This window comes from Pongo abelii, chromosome 5, assembly GCF_028885655.2.
Source record: "Pongo abelii isolate AG06213 chromosome 5, NHGRI_mPonAbe1-v2.0_pri, whole genome shotgun sequence".
Lineage (NCBI taxonomy): Eukaryota > Metazoa > Chordata > Mammalia > Primates > Hominidae > Pongo > Pongo abelii.
Genome location: NC_071990.2, coordinates 108569344 through 108584520, shown reverse-complemented (window position 1 = coordinate 108584520; position 15177 = coordinate 108569344). Strand labels below are relative to the sequence as shown.

The 15177-nt window shown below is 42.5% G+C and overlaps 1 protein-coding gene across 3 annotated transcripts in view; it reads right to left on the bottom strand.

Moving 5' to 3' along the window:
* Window positions 1-13995, bottom strand: part of SOBP (sine oculis binding protein homolog) — a 145262-nt gene extending 131267 nt beyond the window's left edge. The window contains exons 1-2 of one of the 3 annotated variants that reach the window (XM_002817215.6): window positions 13611-13995; window positions 297-435 (exon numbers count right to left, since the gene is read on the bottom strand). In XM_002817215.6, the coding sequence (XP_002817261.3) occupies window positions 297-435; window positions 13611-13706 (235 nt within the window). In that variant the 5' untranslated portion in view covers window positions 13707-13995. The remainder of the gene's footprint in view (window positions 1-296; window positions 436-13610) is intronic. The other 2 variants (XM_063724931.1, XM_063724930.1) reach the window with 2 other exon arrangements.
* Window positions 13996-15177: the final 1182 nt, after the last annotated feature.

The window sequence follows — 15177 nt, the reverse complement described above, 5'->3', positions numbered from 1 at the left end:
TAGTTAGCAAACATTGTCCCTTTCTTTAAATCTGTATGCAGGACCATGGCGCTTAGGTCGCTAGTCCTTGTCTAGTTCTCCCATTGCTGGGAGGAGATTAAGCTGTGTCTATTTTTGTTTTATGTTGTTCTTTTACATTCTGCAGAATTCTGCTTATGGGAAAGCACTATTGGGGATGTATGTTTAAATCAACCATTGGCATAATCAACAAAATGAGTCCCAAAGCAACTCAATTCTGACAGGTTGAGATAGTTAATCCTTCTTTGCATGAACAAAAGGACATTAAATGTCATTACCTTTGAGAACAGAAATGTGCTGCCGGCTCTCCCCATCTGTAGGGTAGCTCCTAAATTCGATATCTTCACCATCTTTTAATTCAACCTTATCATAGCCATACCAGCCAAGGAGTTCATTCATGGTGTTTTCTGCAAAGTTCTGAAAGAGAAGCATAGGCTACTACTTATTTCTATAATCAATAACTACTTGAAAAGAATGCATAAATTGAATTCTGCTTGTCCTACCCCATTTATTTGCTGCCCTGCCTCACTTCCCCTAGTGTGGTGTTCATTTTTCAAATCATGTTCAAAAACGATAATGTTTTTAAATCTTAGGATGATGCATTCAATTATGACAGGGCTTCCGATATTTGTAATTTAAAGATAATAGGACAAAAAAGGTACTATATTTGTTAGTTTTGCCTATGAACAGGAAGTCATATTTTAGCATATTAGTCTATAAAATCTATATCCAATATCAATACAAAAATATGGGGGAGGTGAATCACAAAAACAGCTAAGAAAACATTTTGAAGATGAAAACAACCTTTTGGGGTTCAGATCAATTTAAATTAAAATTGCTTTCTGATTTAGGTGTTGTTTTCTTAAGATTTATCGCGGATAACGCCAAATTTCAACAAAGAAAAATTTCACAATTGTTAACAGTACCATACAGAAAGCTAGGTTACAATAGGTTACAAGGGTCTTTCTTTTTTATTTTTTTCCTTCTGCAAGAGTTTTTTCAAAAATCAGGCCAGGCACGGTGGCTCACGCCTGTAATCCCAGAACTCTGGAAGGCTGAGGTGGACAGATCACTCGAGATCAAGAGTTCAAGACCAGCCTGGGCAACATGGTGAAACCCCTTGTCTACCAAATATACAAAAATCAGCTGGCCCTGGTGGCACACACTTTTAATCCCAACTACTCGGGAGGCTGAGGCAGGAGAATCGCTTGAACCTGGGAGGCAGAGGTTGCAGTAAGCTGAGATCACGATACTGCACTCCAGCCTGGGCAACAGGGCAAGGCTCCATCTCAAAAAAAAATTTTTTTTTTAAAATCAATGCATAAGTTTTCTTTATAAATTTCATTAGTGACAGGTTCTTTTTCCATAAAATCTAAGGTCACTAAGATTGTCTTCTGACAAGTAACATAAAAGTACCAAATAACTTTAAAGTTACTAGCCAGCCCATTTGGGATAATGTATGAAAGTATTTTATGAACTATAAATCAATACATAAATGTAAGATAATATCACTGTTGCTGTTGTTATGGATATCGTACTTTGAAAATAATAAGTATAATTGGACAGACTTAATATCTTATATTAAAGTGACTATATCTTTTTACCTTATCAATTGCTATATCTGGAAACAAGATGTAAGACTCTGCGTGTTAATGATTTTAATGCTTATCTGTGCCTTAAACATTCCTATCTCACAGGGAACCACGAGCTTCCTAAGCTTAGCCAGAAAAACTATATATTCTAACCTTCTTTGTGGCTCAAAGAATCTTTTATTATCCTTCTTACAAGCTGTCATTTCTGAATTACACTACGATATATAATTTATATACCTGAAACAAAGCGCCAAGGCTAAGCCAGAGTGTGCACAGTCTCAACATGTGAGTTCCGTGTTTTCTTGAATTTCACGACTTTAAATTTCAGCAGGGGTAGCACAAAAATAAAAGACATTACACTACTGACTCCACAAAAACAAACCTGGCATTTCAAACTACCCACAGGATGCTAGATTTTTTGCTTTAGTACCCACTTAAGCTCTGAACTCCAACTGGGTCAATCAGTGATGGTACAGTGCATTAACAATTAAGAAAAAACTAGCCAGATTGATTCAGTGTTACCATCTGCAAGGCCAACAGTCAGTCATATCAAGCTTTAGTGAGGCATTTATTCTCTCTGATGGCTGGTCGTGTCCACATTAAATAGATATTCTTTTCATGAATGGACAAAGATATGATCAATATGAATAATAAGCTCAGCAACTTTAGGAATATCACTGAGGAGGATTCGGTTGAACGCTGCCCCACTCAATCAAAAGAGATCCCTTTAATGAGGCATCAGTCTCCCCAACACCTAATTTCTTTCACTGAGATGAGAGCCTGACTTGAGAATGACAATCCCTAGGCACACAAATAGAGGTCCTCTATCAGTGGTCTCGCAGCAGAAATCTCCAAGGATAAGGCTTATACTTTTCATCAAAAAACCAATTCCCAACAGCATTAAAAGCCAAATGCAAGCCATCCTATTGGTCTGTGTGCCATCTGCCCCAATCTCTAAGAAAACTGTGCCAAGACAGAACATCTTTTACATATATCCTAGTGACTATATCCAGTTTCATAGACCGGTCATCTATGGGTGCCACTTTCTCCTGTTTCTGTCTAGCCTCTGAAGTCACACAAAGGCTACGAATGCATAATCATGGAGCAACCCCCTAGCCAAGGATACAGATTTGTTTTAGTCCAGCTGCAAATCCATTCAGCCTTTCAGAACCAGTTCCAGGAATGGGATCCAGAAGTTTTAGACATTTGGGCAAAAACTGAAACCTCAGTTGGAATATTAACACCAAATTCACATTATCTGGGCATCAAAACTGCATCAGTTTAGTTTATGGTTTGTGCTGAAAAGTCAGAGGCTTCATGGAACAATCAATATGAACTTGATCTATTCCATGATTTTCAAGTTACTATAAATGTCAGGGTAAATAAACTCTAAAACATTCCCTTTTTTGTCATGGAAAATAAAAATAAACACCTTAATGTTTTGATATATTGCTACAAAAGCAGAAAACAAAGATTTATAAAACTTCAAGCCATAAATCTCAAAGCTTTCATGAAAGGGGCAAGATGAAAGAGAGAAAACGAACATCAAAGTTTTTTGTAGTACAGCTACAAGAAACGACTATTACTTCTGTTGTATACTCTATTGTATGAAGAAGCCAAAGGACTCCAAGGAATCAAAAATTTAAAAATTTAAGGCCAGGTGTGGTGGCTCACGCCTGTAATCTCAGCACTTTGGGAGGCCAAGGCAGGCGGATCACAAGGTCAGGAGATCGAGACCATCCTGGCTAACATGGTGAAACCCCATCTGTCTCTAACAAAAATACAAAAAATTAGCCGGGAGTGGTGGCGGGCGCCTGTAGTCCCAGCTACTTGGGAGGCTGAGGCAGGAGAATGGCGTGAACCCAGGAGGTGGAGCTTGCAGTGAGCTGAGATCACGCCACTGCACTCCAGCCTGGGTGACAGAGAGAGACTCCGTCTCAAAAAAAAAAAAAAAAAATTTAAAAAATTTAAATTTCAAGGTGAAGTTTGATGCTAGATGTCACAGGAGTTCATTATGGTGCTAAACCAAAGTAAATAAAATAAATTTTTAATGTTATCATCCAAGAAACATACTCTTTTTCCTTTTCCTTTTTTTCTTTTTAGACAGAGTCTCACTCTGTGGGCCAAGCTGGAGTGCAGTGGCATGATCTTGGTTCACTGCAACCTCCACCTCCTGGGCTCAAGTGCCTCAGCCTCCCAAGTAGGTGGGGAGTACAGGCGCAAGCCACCATGCCCGGCTAATTTTTCTATATTGTAGAGACGGGGTTCACCATGTTGGCAAGGCTGGTCTCAAACTCCTGACCTTAAGTGATCCACCTGCTTCGGCCTCCCAAAGTGCTGGAATTACAGGTGTGAGCTACTGTGCCTGAAGAAACATAATATATTCTAAGAGACATGAATTTAATGTTTATGGCCTATAAAGATTTTCAAGTCTTTCTAGCAGAGAATTCCAACAGTTACTTTTCAGCATTTTTTTGTACTATTATCCCTTAAAAAGGAATTTCCTATTAAAAAAGTTATTCATTTCCTGTTTCATATATACATATACATGTGTTTCATATACATATATATGTGAAAAACAATAAAGGTAATAGTAGTTAAAATGCAGAGAGATTTTTGAGATAAGGATGTTCAGTAATAAAACAAGCCACTGAACTAAGGCAGGTTATGAAATCTGCCTCCCTCAAAATCTTTACCCAGCATTTCTCCTGAAGACCTAGGGCAGGAAATGAAGCAGAGTCTCTTAAGAGTCCCTCCCAGTTTTAGGATTCTGTAAAATCAAAGAACTTCTACTTATATAAGAAATAAAATACCTTTTGCAAAGAAACTTCATAATTACAGTGATCATACCTCATGAATTTTACTGAGTCACTATTTCAAATATTTTATCATTGCTCCCATAAATCATCAAAATGTGCCAGAGAGTTCAATATTTTGGCATCTGAACTACATTTTGCAGACTGCTTCTTGCCCTTGGAAGTGACACAAAAATCATCTCTCAAACCATGTGGTCCAATTTGGGTTTGGAAAATAGGTCACTGCAATTATAATAATGTCTAATAGTCTTATAGCACTTTACAGTGTTTCTATATCTTTTAATTCTCCTGATCCTTTCAATAACCCTATGTGTTAGGTATTTGATTTCCACAATAAACTTTTGGTGAACCTATATGACATCCTCTTTTTACGACAGAAAATTAGAGCATCAAGAAGGTAAAAGACAGGCATGAGAGATCTAGTAAAGTCAAAACTAAAATACATATCTTCTAATTCTTAAGCCAGGTCTTTTTCTATTATAAATTCTGTACTTCCCAATGTATCCGCAATTCCAAAGAAGCTACCTCCCGGACCAATCAAAGAGCTGCAAAGATATCATGCAAAAGGATGTCAATATCATATATAAAGAGATTTCTAAACATATCTACTTATGTTGAGACTTTGCTTGCTTTTGGATTTGATCATTGACCTCTAGTTTCCTTAACAGGGGTGCTCAAAATTCACAATTAAAATGGAATCTCCTCATTTCACAATGTTTTGATACTACATCTGACTCTAATTGCTTTGTACTTCTAATATCTAATTTCCCTGCTTCTTTCCTTCCCTCTCCAATTCTCCTCTCTCACCTCCAGTGTTCATAAGGAAAAAAGGCAATCCTAACATTTAACCTGAAAGCATGATCTCTTCTGAGAATTAAAACAAAAACAAAAAAAGGTCACAGAAAGATAGGTGGAAACTAAATTTTACTATGTCTTTACTCCTCCTGAGTTCTTCCTATACCAGCAAAATAATTTTTGTTGGATCTTAACTGCCAGGATATTCACCAAACACCTTCCTTATTCAATTGGAAGTACTGTACAAATGTCAAAGTTCAACCTACATGATTTTTTTTTCTTTCTGAGGAGCTGTGAATGACACTACGTGATTTTTGATTGAACATTTTACCAGGTAAATAATAAACAGTTGACTTCAAAACACTGAAAATAGCAGTAATCACAAATTCGCAAAATACCTCTGAAACACAAGTACTTCAAAATCTTCAAAAAGAACTGGTGATTTTATTTATTTTGAAAACAACAAGTAGATTTTAAAACACAGATACTGATTTTTTCATACCAGGCCTTGCAAAACTGAATGCCAATGTGTTTTCAAATTTGTATTCTACCCAAGACAGCAGGAAGTATTCAAAGAGCCCCCAATCACTCACCCAATGAGGGGCAAGTCATGCCCTTCCCCTCCCCATAAACATAATTCCCATTTTCACAGCCAAGTCCCAGTTCTAGTAAAATATGTCACCTATTCCAAAAACAATGTAAGTTACTTGAGGGTAGGAACCTTTAATTTCATTTTATGCCTCACCTAACACAATGCTTAGCACTTAATCCAGTCACAAATATTTATTTAAATGCAGTTACAGAGAAATGATCAAATAAAATTCAGGAAAACCTAATTTTAAAAATAAATATGTAAAAGCTTAAAAATTATAACACGTAGTATTAGTAAGCACTCTCATGCTATTGGAAATTTAAATTGCTACAACTGTTAGAAAAAGTAATTTGACTCTATGCATTAAAAGCCTTAAAATTGTACATACCTTTGACTTACCAATTTTACTTCTAGGGACTGTTGAAACTATTCTAGGAAAACAGCTATGGAAATATGCATGTTCCAGCATTGTTTTCTTAGAAACAAACTAAATGCCAAACAATAGGAATCTTAGTTAAATAAATTACAGTTTGGTCATATAATGGAATACTATTTTGCCACTAAAATATATACTGTAGATAAATTTTTATTGCCATGAAAAGCTATTAACAGTATATTAGGTTTTAAAAGGAAGGTTAGTATAGTATGAGATCTTTTTTTTATAAAAACTATATATCACATATAGAGAAAGGGCATGAAAAGACATATATCAAAATGTTGACAGTAATTGTGTCTGGGTGGGAAAATTACAGGCTTTGTTTTTCTTTTTGCTTATTTTTATTGCCTACTCTACTATTTTTGTCATGTCCATGTATTATTTTCATAAAAATAAAACACTAGTTTTAATTAAAAATTAACACATAGTCTCAGTCATAGACAATTACATCAGCTATAGTCACAGTCCTAATGACAATAAAAAGGATTTGTTGGTTACATTACTTAACTTCAAAACATTCTGACACTCATTATCCAAGAAAGTGGAGCACATGAGAAACGCTTTCAAAGGAAAAAGAAACTCCCAATTCCAAACAATTTATAAAGTATGCGGGAAAAATGCTACTATCTCTGCTAGTTAAGGTTATGAATAGTAGAATGATGGTTATTTCTGAAAAACATTTTATCTCTCTTTCCATCTCCATATGCTCTGACTTACTTCTGGAGTAGATATCTATTAAGCATCATTGGACTCATTAAGAGAGATAAAGAAAGGGAATCTGCAGAAGACAGGCAGAAGCCTTGTTCAAGTTCCAGAGTGAAGCAGGAATTGAATCTGGTTAGAAGTCAGTTTCTAGCTCTACTCTCAGGCCTGGCCCAGGGCTGAGTCTGAGCTGTCTTTCTTAACACAGACCCAATGGATCAGTTTTATTTTATGGTTCTGCCAAGAAAAAGGTCATGACATAAAATTTAAATAGTGCAAAAGAAATATTTGAAGAGCCCTTTGCAGATTACAAAGTACTTCCTCATTCATGATCCCACTGGATCCAATGGTATAGTTAGGATGAGCCACCCCCACAGATGACCCACTAGAGGGTCATCAATGTGCATGAAATAGTAAGGGTGGCCAGATTCCCACTCAGTGCAGACTTTATATACTGAACCCTGCTGTTTTTACCTGAACTACAGCTTTTGAGCCTGAAATTCTTTGAAGATGGTTCCTATGATCCATTTTGGTTCATTTTGCAGAATTGCTCTTAGCCACAACACAATGATTTTAATGCAGAGGACACATCATTAACACTAATACCCAACTCTGACCTGGAACAGGCTGGAAAAGAAAGTCTTACTCTCTTATTGATATATCCTAAATTGGATGGCTATATAATTGGCATATGAAACCAAAATCATGTGGTTCTGCATATAAAATGTATGGTGTTTTACTGTCTCGTCGTGATACAGAGCAGATAATCATGTCCCCACATTTTAATCTGCTGCCAGGACATCAAATGTCCTAAAAAGGTCAAATAAATGCTGTGAAATTGTGAATACCAGCCCTCAGGCTAACACTGTGGCAGGCATGGCAGGTGTACAGCTGTGTGCAGCTGTGTCCTTTCACAGCTGCAGAACTGCCTTAAAAAATCACCAAGACTTGTTACATTGTTTTCCTGTCTGTGCCAAAGTCACTGGCCTTAATGCAACACAGAGTTCCACAGGCCTTTGGTTATATAAGAGATATTAACACCCATCGGTCTACAGATCCTAAAATATACATTCAGCAAATCTCACTTACCACATGCTTTCGTGTCTGTTACATGTTTCAATTGGCACTATCAAAAACAAAGTCTTCTGTTGTTTTTTTTTTTTTTTTGTCCTCTTCTAACCTGTAATATCCCCTCTCCTTCAGGAACATATTCAATAATCTTATTAGCTTGAGAGTACAAATGTGGCTGAATTCCCATTCCACAAGAGGAAGTTTTAGACTTTAGGGATTTTGATGATATACCTTCTACTACTTCTAACAATTTTGTTAAGTATAAAGACTCAGTAAATAAAAGGGAATTTTATATAAGATATAAAAAGTTTGGTTACCCTAACAAGAGACTACCTTTTCCTACAACTCTCCCTTTTAGAGAGCCACTGTGCTCACTAATATTTGCCCTTTTTTAAGGCCCTGTTTTTCACTTTCCTTTAAAAATTCTGTTACCTCTTGGTTTCTATAAGTCTGTCTTTCACACAAGGAGAGTAAGGCTTGGCTTCTCAGAGCAGTGCTTGGCAAGCACAGAGGCAGGAAACGCAGAAGGGAATGAGTCTGTCAGACTCATTTTCTTCTAGTTCAAATGTTTATTTCAGATTCGAGAGGAAGTGGAGTGGTTCCTTTCCATTTCCTCGTCTCTGGACTCTGCGAGTTGTATAAGTAAGTCTAGAGAATGACGCTCTACTGTACATCACACCAGTTCATGGATGGAGAAAGAGACTCTTCCCAGAAAACTCCTGGTTTGAACAGACCATAATACATAACCATCCAAGCTCTCACAGGACAGTCTTTTATGGGTTTAGCGTGGAGCCTTTGGCAGGACAAGTGAGAGCAAGGCTGAAGGCTCAGGAACATCTTATACCTGCTCCCAAGAGGCCAGGGCTATGTGCCCACTAACATTAGTCCCCATCCCTGCCACGTGACACACCTGAGGCCACTGCTTAGAGAGGGGGAGTCTAACATAATTTATGAATGCCACAGTGGGATCTGGGGTCCTAAGTCCACTTTCTAAGTTCCTGAGAATTATGCTTCTGACAACCAGGATAGAGTTTCAACTGCAAAACTTAAAATATACCTGTTTTAATAATGAGCCAATTTCCCAGGGCTATGTGCCCACTAACATTAGTCCCCATCCCTGCCACGTGACACACCTGAGGCCACTGCTTAGAGAGGGGGAGTCTAACATAATTTGTGAATGCCACAGTGGGATCTGGGGTCCTAAGTCCACTTTCTAAGTTCCTGAGAATTATGCTTCTGACACCAGGATAGAGTTTCAACTGCAAAACTTAAAATATACCTGTTTTAATAATGAGCCAATTTCAAACTTAAACATGCTGACTTTTCCAGTCCATGCTCTGATTTCTCTCTCTCTCTCTCAAAATCAAGCTATTTATCTCACCAGCTCGGCTCTGCAACTTGCTTTATTGTCTGTGCAATTGACACAGGTTATTTTTAATGCCAAATTGAGACCATCAGAAAACAAACTAGAAAATCCTGTGGTAAGTTTACTACTAAACTCTAACAGATGTGCCTGACTCAAATTGTAGGCATCAGGACTGAAGCGTAAATTTAGGTACAAATTACTTACTGAGAATATTTATAGACAGAAAACTTCTTCAGCAAAGTAGTATCTCTGACATTTAACTCAGATTCTCCTGTAGTTTAGCAATTGATAAAGAAGTTAAACATTGTAAGTGCACTAATTATGGTTTGTTTAGGAAAGTTTCCAGCACAGAATGCTTGATCTAATCATGCTGGTTTTGTCAAAGAATTTTAAAAGACAAAAATTGGACTCATAATCTCTACTCACAATTTGGATATTTTGAGTTGTATTGTTGTTTGGTAGCTACTGATCACAAAAGATCTATGTGCACAAAATACACATCCTTAAGAGCAACAATATTTACCTTACACATATATTTACGCTTACACATCCACTAGTAGAAGTTAGTTTTTATATTATATCTACTATGTTCTGGATGAACTCTTGAACCTAATTAACCTTCCCATATGTCAGAATTCCCTCCTGACATTCATTTATTATGATACATGTGAGCTAACAGTATATCTGAGACATATTACATTAGACACAATCACAATATTCACTTTAGAAACATATACGCTGCATTGCTGTCTGATTTTTTAAAATTCTACTAGCCACTAATTAAATAAGGCATACTAATTGTAAGTACATTGGTACAACCAGTCTTTCTAATCAGGAAAAACCAGGATAAGGGAAGAAGAAAAGGAAAGATAAAGAAACATTGTAAAGGTCATAGTGAGACAAACATTTCTACTTGAAGATATTTTCAGGGAGTACACTACAAGCAAGCTATGCCAAGTCATGTACTTTTCATACACAAAATTATATTGTATCAAATTTAAATTTGTTACAACTGCCATGTACATTAAACCAGTGATAACGAAAATGTAACTCAATATCTGATCTAGTGAAACAGCAACTAGTATTAGCTCTCAGCCACATGAAGACACTTTTCAATGCCATTACTGGTGTCAGCTAAACCTCAGCCAGTTTGTCTTCTCCAGCCATTTTAAAATAAATATATGACTATCTCAATTAGGAAATCTTGAAGGAAGTCTCTGTAATGAGGCAAGTTTGTTGCTCATTCTCAGTGCCCTGCATTTGCTGTACTTAAAATAGACACTTGCACCAATGTCCTTTCTATTACCCGAAGGGGGAAAAAAATCACATACACACCAGTCCTTTTTCTTTCAGCTCACAGAGAAGCAACTCAATCCAACCAGTGTTGAAACCTGAGTAGGTCACTGTACACCACGATAAAATTCCCTAATCCCTGAGCCAAATCTCCCTAAGGGGGGCCTCCTCCTGATCCTCCACTTCCCAGGCTGACTTTTCCATTTGCTCTCTCTTCTTTCCCCCTTTCATTTCCCCTACCTTCAAGCCTTGATATGTGATCCGAGGTGGGGGCTCAGGTTTCCGTTTTTACAGCTTAGGCCACGCTAGCTGTATACATTCCTTTCTTTCTGCCGGGCAGTGATTACTTACCAGGGCTTAGTTTACACTGGTCCAGATGAAAGCCGTTCAGATGAAGGCAAACACAGCCAGGCAGCTCCAGCGGCACCGATATGAAGCTGCACAAGGCCACATTGTGTTCTCGGTGACATTTTGTTGCACACATTTATATACAGGGCAACCAACTTGTTATGTTACTCTACACTTAAGATTCAGGGAGCTAGAGGAGTAACAGTATCATGATGTTTGGGGAGGGGTTTTGTTGATGTGATTATTAATATTAAAAACAGAAAGCTATTAAGGAGCTCAAAATAACCCTTCCACCTTTTGACTTTGAGAAACCACTTTTTAAGTGAGGACTTTTAGTGCTATTATATTAGAAGAATGCCTACTAAACAATTCCACTAGACTCTCAGGCATGGTATACTTGAACATGACTAAAATTTTTGGTTAGGGGTATTTTACTTTGGTCCAAAGCAGAGAGAAAATACTGATCCTACAGACAATTGAATTATTTGCTGTATAAAACTTCTTATTTAATGGTACTTTGGATTGAAAGGGTGAGGATTAAAATTTCAAATAGTGGGTGGTGATTTGGAAGGAAAATAACATTTTAAAAAGAGGAAATTCTGTGCACCAAGGTTAATTCCATACTTAGTCCTGCAGCATCGGCTAAAAATTGTGTAATTTTTCCCCTTCACACAATGTTGTTTTTGTTTCTTCCTCACCAGTTCAGACAAACATCTGTTATACTGTAGAAGGACAACTATCTCCCAAACCACGGAGTGCGCCTGCAGCCAAAATCAACAACGCGAGCCCCAAGCATCGAGCACAGTCAGCCTTTATATCCAGCCGGGATAACATTTCACATGTTTTGATTAAAATTAGCTAATTTGTAATTCTAGAACCTATGAAACTTAAAAGCTGCCATCCATATAGATCACATTAGGCAGGGTTTTAAAGGGCCAGAGCTCGTTGTGATTTCCTAGTGGCTTTCACCTCTCTCCCCTTTCCCCACCCCCAACCTAAAATGAAATGCAAAAGTAATCTGGAAATGCAGGACAGGAGGTAAGGGTAAGTGAGGAAGAATGGTTATTATGGACTGTTTGAATTTTCTTCCCATCAAAAAACAACAACTTCTACCGGTCTTAAAAAAAAAATAAAACTGTCCATCATTGGAATCAACGGTGGTTTTCATCATAAGAAACGGCATTGATTTCCAAGGCAAATCTCCCTTAACTCTCCGTTGGACTCATGCTGCACCTCATGCTTCCAGGTACTAAGTTCCTTATCCAGTAATAAAACCCCTAATTCTGATATTTAGGTTGCTTTTAAGAAGTAAAGCTAAGCATATGCACCTAGGTACGCATACATATATGATATATATCCATGCGTCCCCTGCTAAGCGTGAGCTATGATAGAAAATGCTTGTTCTAATGAAGAAAGCGTCAAAGCGCAATAAATTTGACTTACTTGCACACCATTTTCATCCAGTTTGTTTTTTAAATACAAACTGAACCAAAACTGGCCAAGTAGTAGTATTAAGCCACCTGGTAGTATTAAGGATTTCATGCAGAAGATGGGGAACAACAAGAAGACCGCAAAATGCAAACCTGCTACTTTTTGATGGCTCGCAGAAAAATAAATAAATTGTTTTAAATCAATAGAGACTCATGAAATCAACACAGAATAAAACCCTCGCCCAGGCAAAAGCCGCAACTTCATGGAAAATAAGGTGGTGGGGGGCAACGAGGGGGTCCGGAGCTGAGCGGTGCTCTTGTGCAATCGCTCTAACGCGAACAGCTGGAGCGCCAGGCTGCTGCGCTCTCCACCTCTGGTCCACCGCTGGCCTGGCGGGGAGCCCGGCCTCGCCGAGAGGACTCCGGGCCGGCCTTCGCGAACAATGGGCAGGCGCCCTGCAAAGGCCGCCCCTCAGACAGCTGTCCTCCAGCGGGGCTGGCCGGGGTCTGCCTGGCTGGGAAGTGAGGTAGGCAGAGGCGAGCGGGAGGCGGAGGCTGCCAGTGGAGAGGAGCGGGCGGGGGCGGGCGAGGAGAGCGGTCAGGACCGTGCCCAGACCCGCGCCTCTCGGGCCGCAGCTCGCCGGGCACTAACGGGCTCTTCACGCCGTCGCAGCTGGTTGGTTGGGGGGAAGCGGGATTGAGGAGCAGGAGGGTGAGCTGGGGGAGAGGGGTGAAATAGAGCTCTCTCCGGGGTGCCCCGGCCAGGAGGCTCCTAACTTTGGAAGGACCCTGAGGATGATTCCCAAAAAGCGGGGAGAAACTGCACCGTCCACTGGGAAAGCCTCTTCCCCTGCCCACCGCCGCTCGGGTCCCCGGTGCCCTCGCCCTGAAACGCGTCCGTGCCAACCTGGGGTTCGTAAGGTTAAATAGTATGTGGTCCCCCCTCATCAAATCTGAGGTTGGCAACAATTTCGGGGATGCAGCCCTCGAGTTGGCCTCTGCTTTACACCTGGAGGAGGAGCGGAGCCGTTGTGGGCATCCTACAGAAACTGACAAGCGCGCCCCGGTACCCCCCAGATCCACACCACGGCCCACGGGGAGCGGGCGCAAGAAAGAGCTCAGTCTCCCTGGCCCCCGAGATCCAAAAATACCTTCATCTCCTCATTGATCTCCCTTTTCACTGGGTGAGCCGGCTTCCTGCTCCGTTTATTTTCGGGAGGTCTCCCTTCTTTCTCCATTTCTGCCATGTTTTTGTGTCTGGTTTCTGTGGAGATGAAATGGCTGCTGCCGCCGCCGGCGGTGGTGGTGGCGGCGGCGGCGGCGGTGGAGGTGGTGCTGATGGTGGCGAGGCTGGCGGAGGTAGCGGTGCTGGCGGGGCCGGGCCGAGCCGCGAGGGGGAGGGCGGGCGGGCGGGCGCCGAGAAGAGGGGTCTCTTCTAGCGGCGGAGGACGTCAGTGGCTGTCACGGGGAAGGGTAGTTCGAAGAGTCTCGGGGATGCCGCCGCCGCCGCCGCTCCGGCTCCTGCTGCCGCCGCCGCCGCCGCCGCAGCCAACGCCGCCGCTGCTGCCGCTGCCCCTGCCGCCCTCGCTGCCGCTGCCGCTCCCGCCGCCGCCGCCGCCGCCGCCGGGCCGCATCCTCGGGGCCCCGTGAAGTCGTCAGCCATCTTCCGTCGCTCTGTCCGTCCGCATGGGCGCGGGGAGCGAGGGCCGGCGCGGAGAGCGGCCCCGGGCGTGCGTGCGCGGCTGTGTGTGAGCCCGGGAGAGCGCGCCAGCCCCGGCGCCCAGCGCCTCCCGCGAGCCGAGCCGGGGGCGGGCCGGGGGCCGGCGCGGGAGGAGGGGAGGGAGCGCGGCCGGGAGGGGGTCGGAGGGAGGGGAAAGGTGGGGGGGCGAGGACAGCCCCCCGGCTCTCGAGCGGGCGTGGCTTCCACCGTCACTGGATACGCGGATGCTGCGCGGCTCCGGGGGCTGCTCGCGGCCGCCTGTTCATCCGCGGCGGGCACGGGCGGCTCGCGGCGCCCCCCGCGGCCGCCACCTCCCCGCCACGCGCCAGGGGCGCCGGCGGCCGCTCCGAACCCAGCCCTGCTCCTCAGCTCCGCGACGTGGGCTGAGTTGCGTGTGGAGTTGGTTTTTGAGCCCGTCCTAGGAGCTGCTGAGGAAAAATGAATGGGGGTGAAGGGAGGAGGTTGGGCGGTGGGAAGTCGCTAGACCTGAGGTCGCCTGGCTAGAGGGCCGCCGTCCCCCGGGGAGGGTTGACTGAGCCTGCCGCCTCGGGGGTGCAACGCTGGGGTCTCGGGGAAAGGAAACCACAGCCCGGACGCGCTTCCCTCCACTGAGCTGCCAGGATAGTTTCCCCCTCCGGGGGCCACCGCAGAGTGCGCGGAGGCTGGAGACCCCTTGGAGAGATCCCCGCGCCCCGCCCGGCCGGTCCTCCACGCGGCGCTGCCTCGGACTGCAATGGCAATGAAGCTTTTGCCTCTCAAAGAACTACTTAGAAGTAGGACATCTCGGCCTTCAGCCCCTTGATTTCTTTTTCCCCTTGTTCCTTCTCTCTCTCTCACTTATGCCCTGCTTCAAAGTAACAGCTTTACGCGTGACCCCGCCTGCACCCTTATCTGGGTGCCCTGGGTTTCGCCCAAAAGGTTGGGCTGAGTGGGAGCTTCTGGGAGCGCACAGTCCCGCGTAGGGTCCCGCTCACCCGGAGCCCGGACGCCCTCGTCAC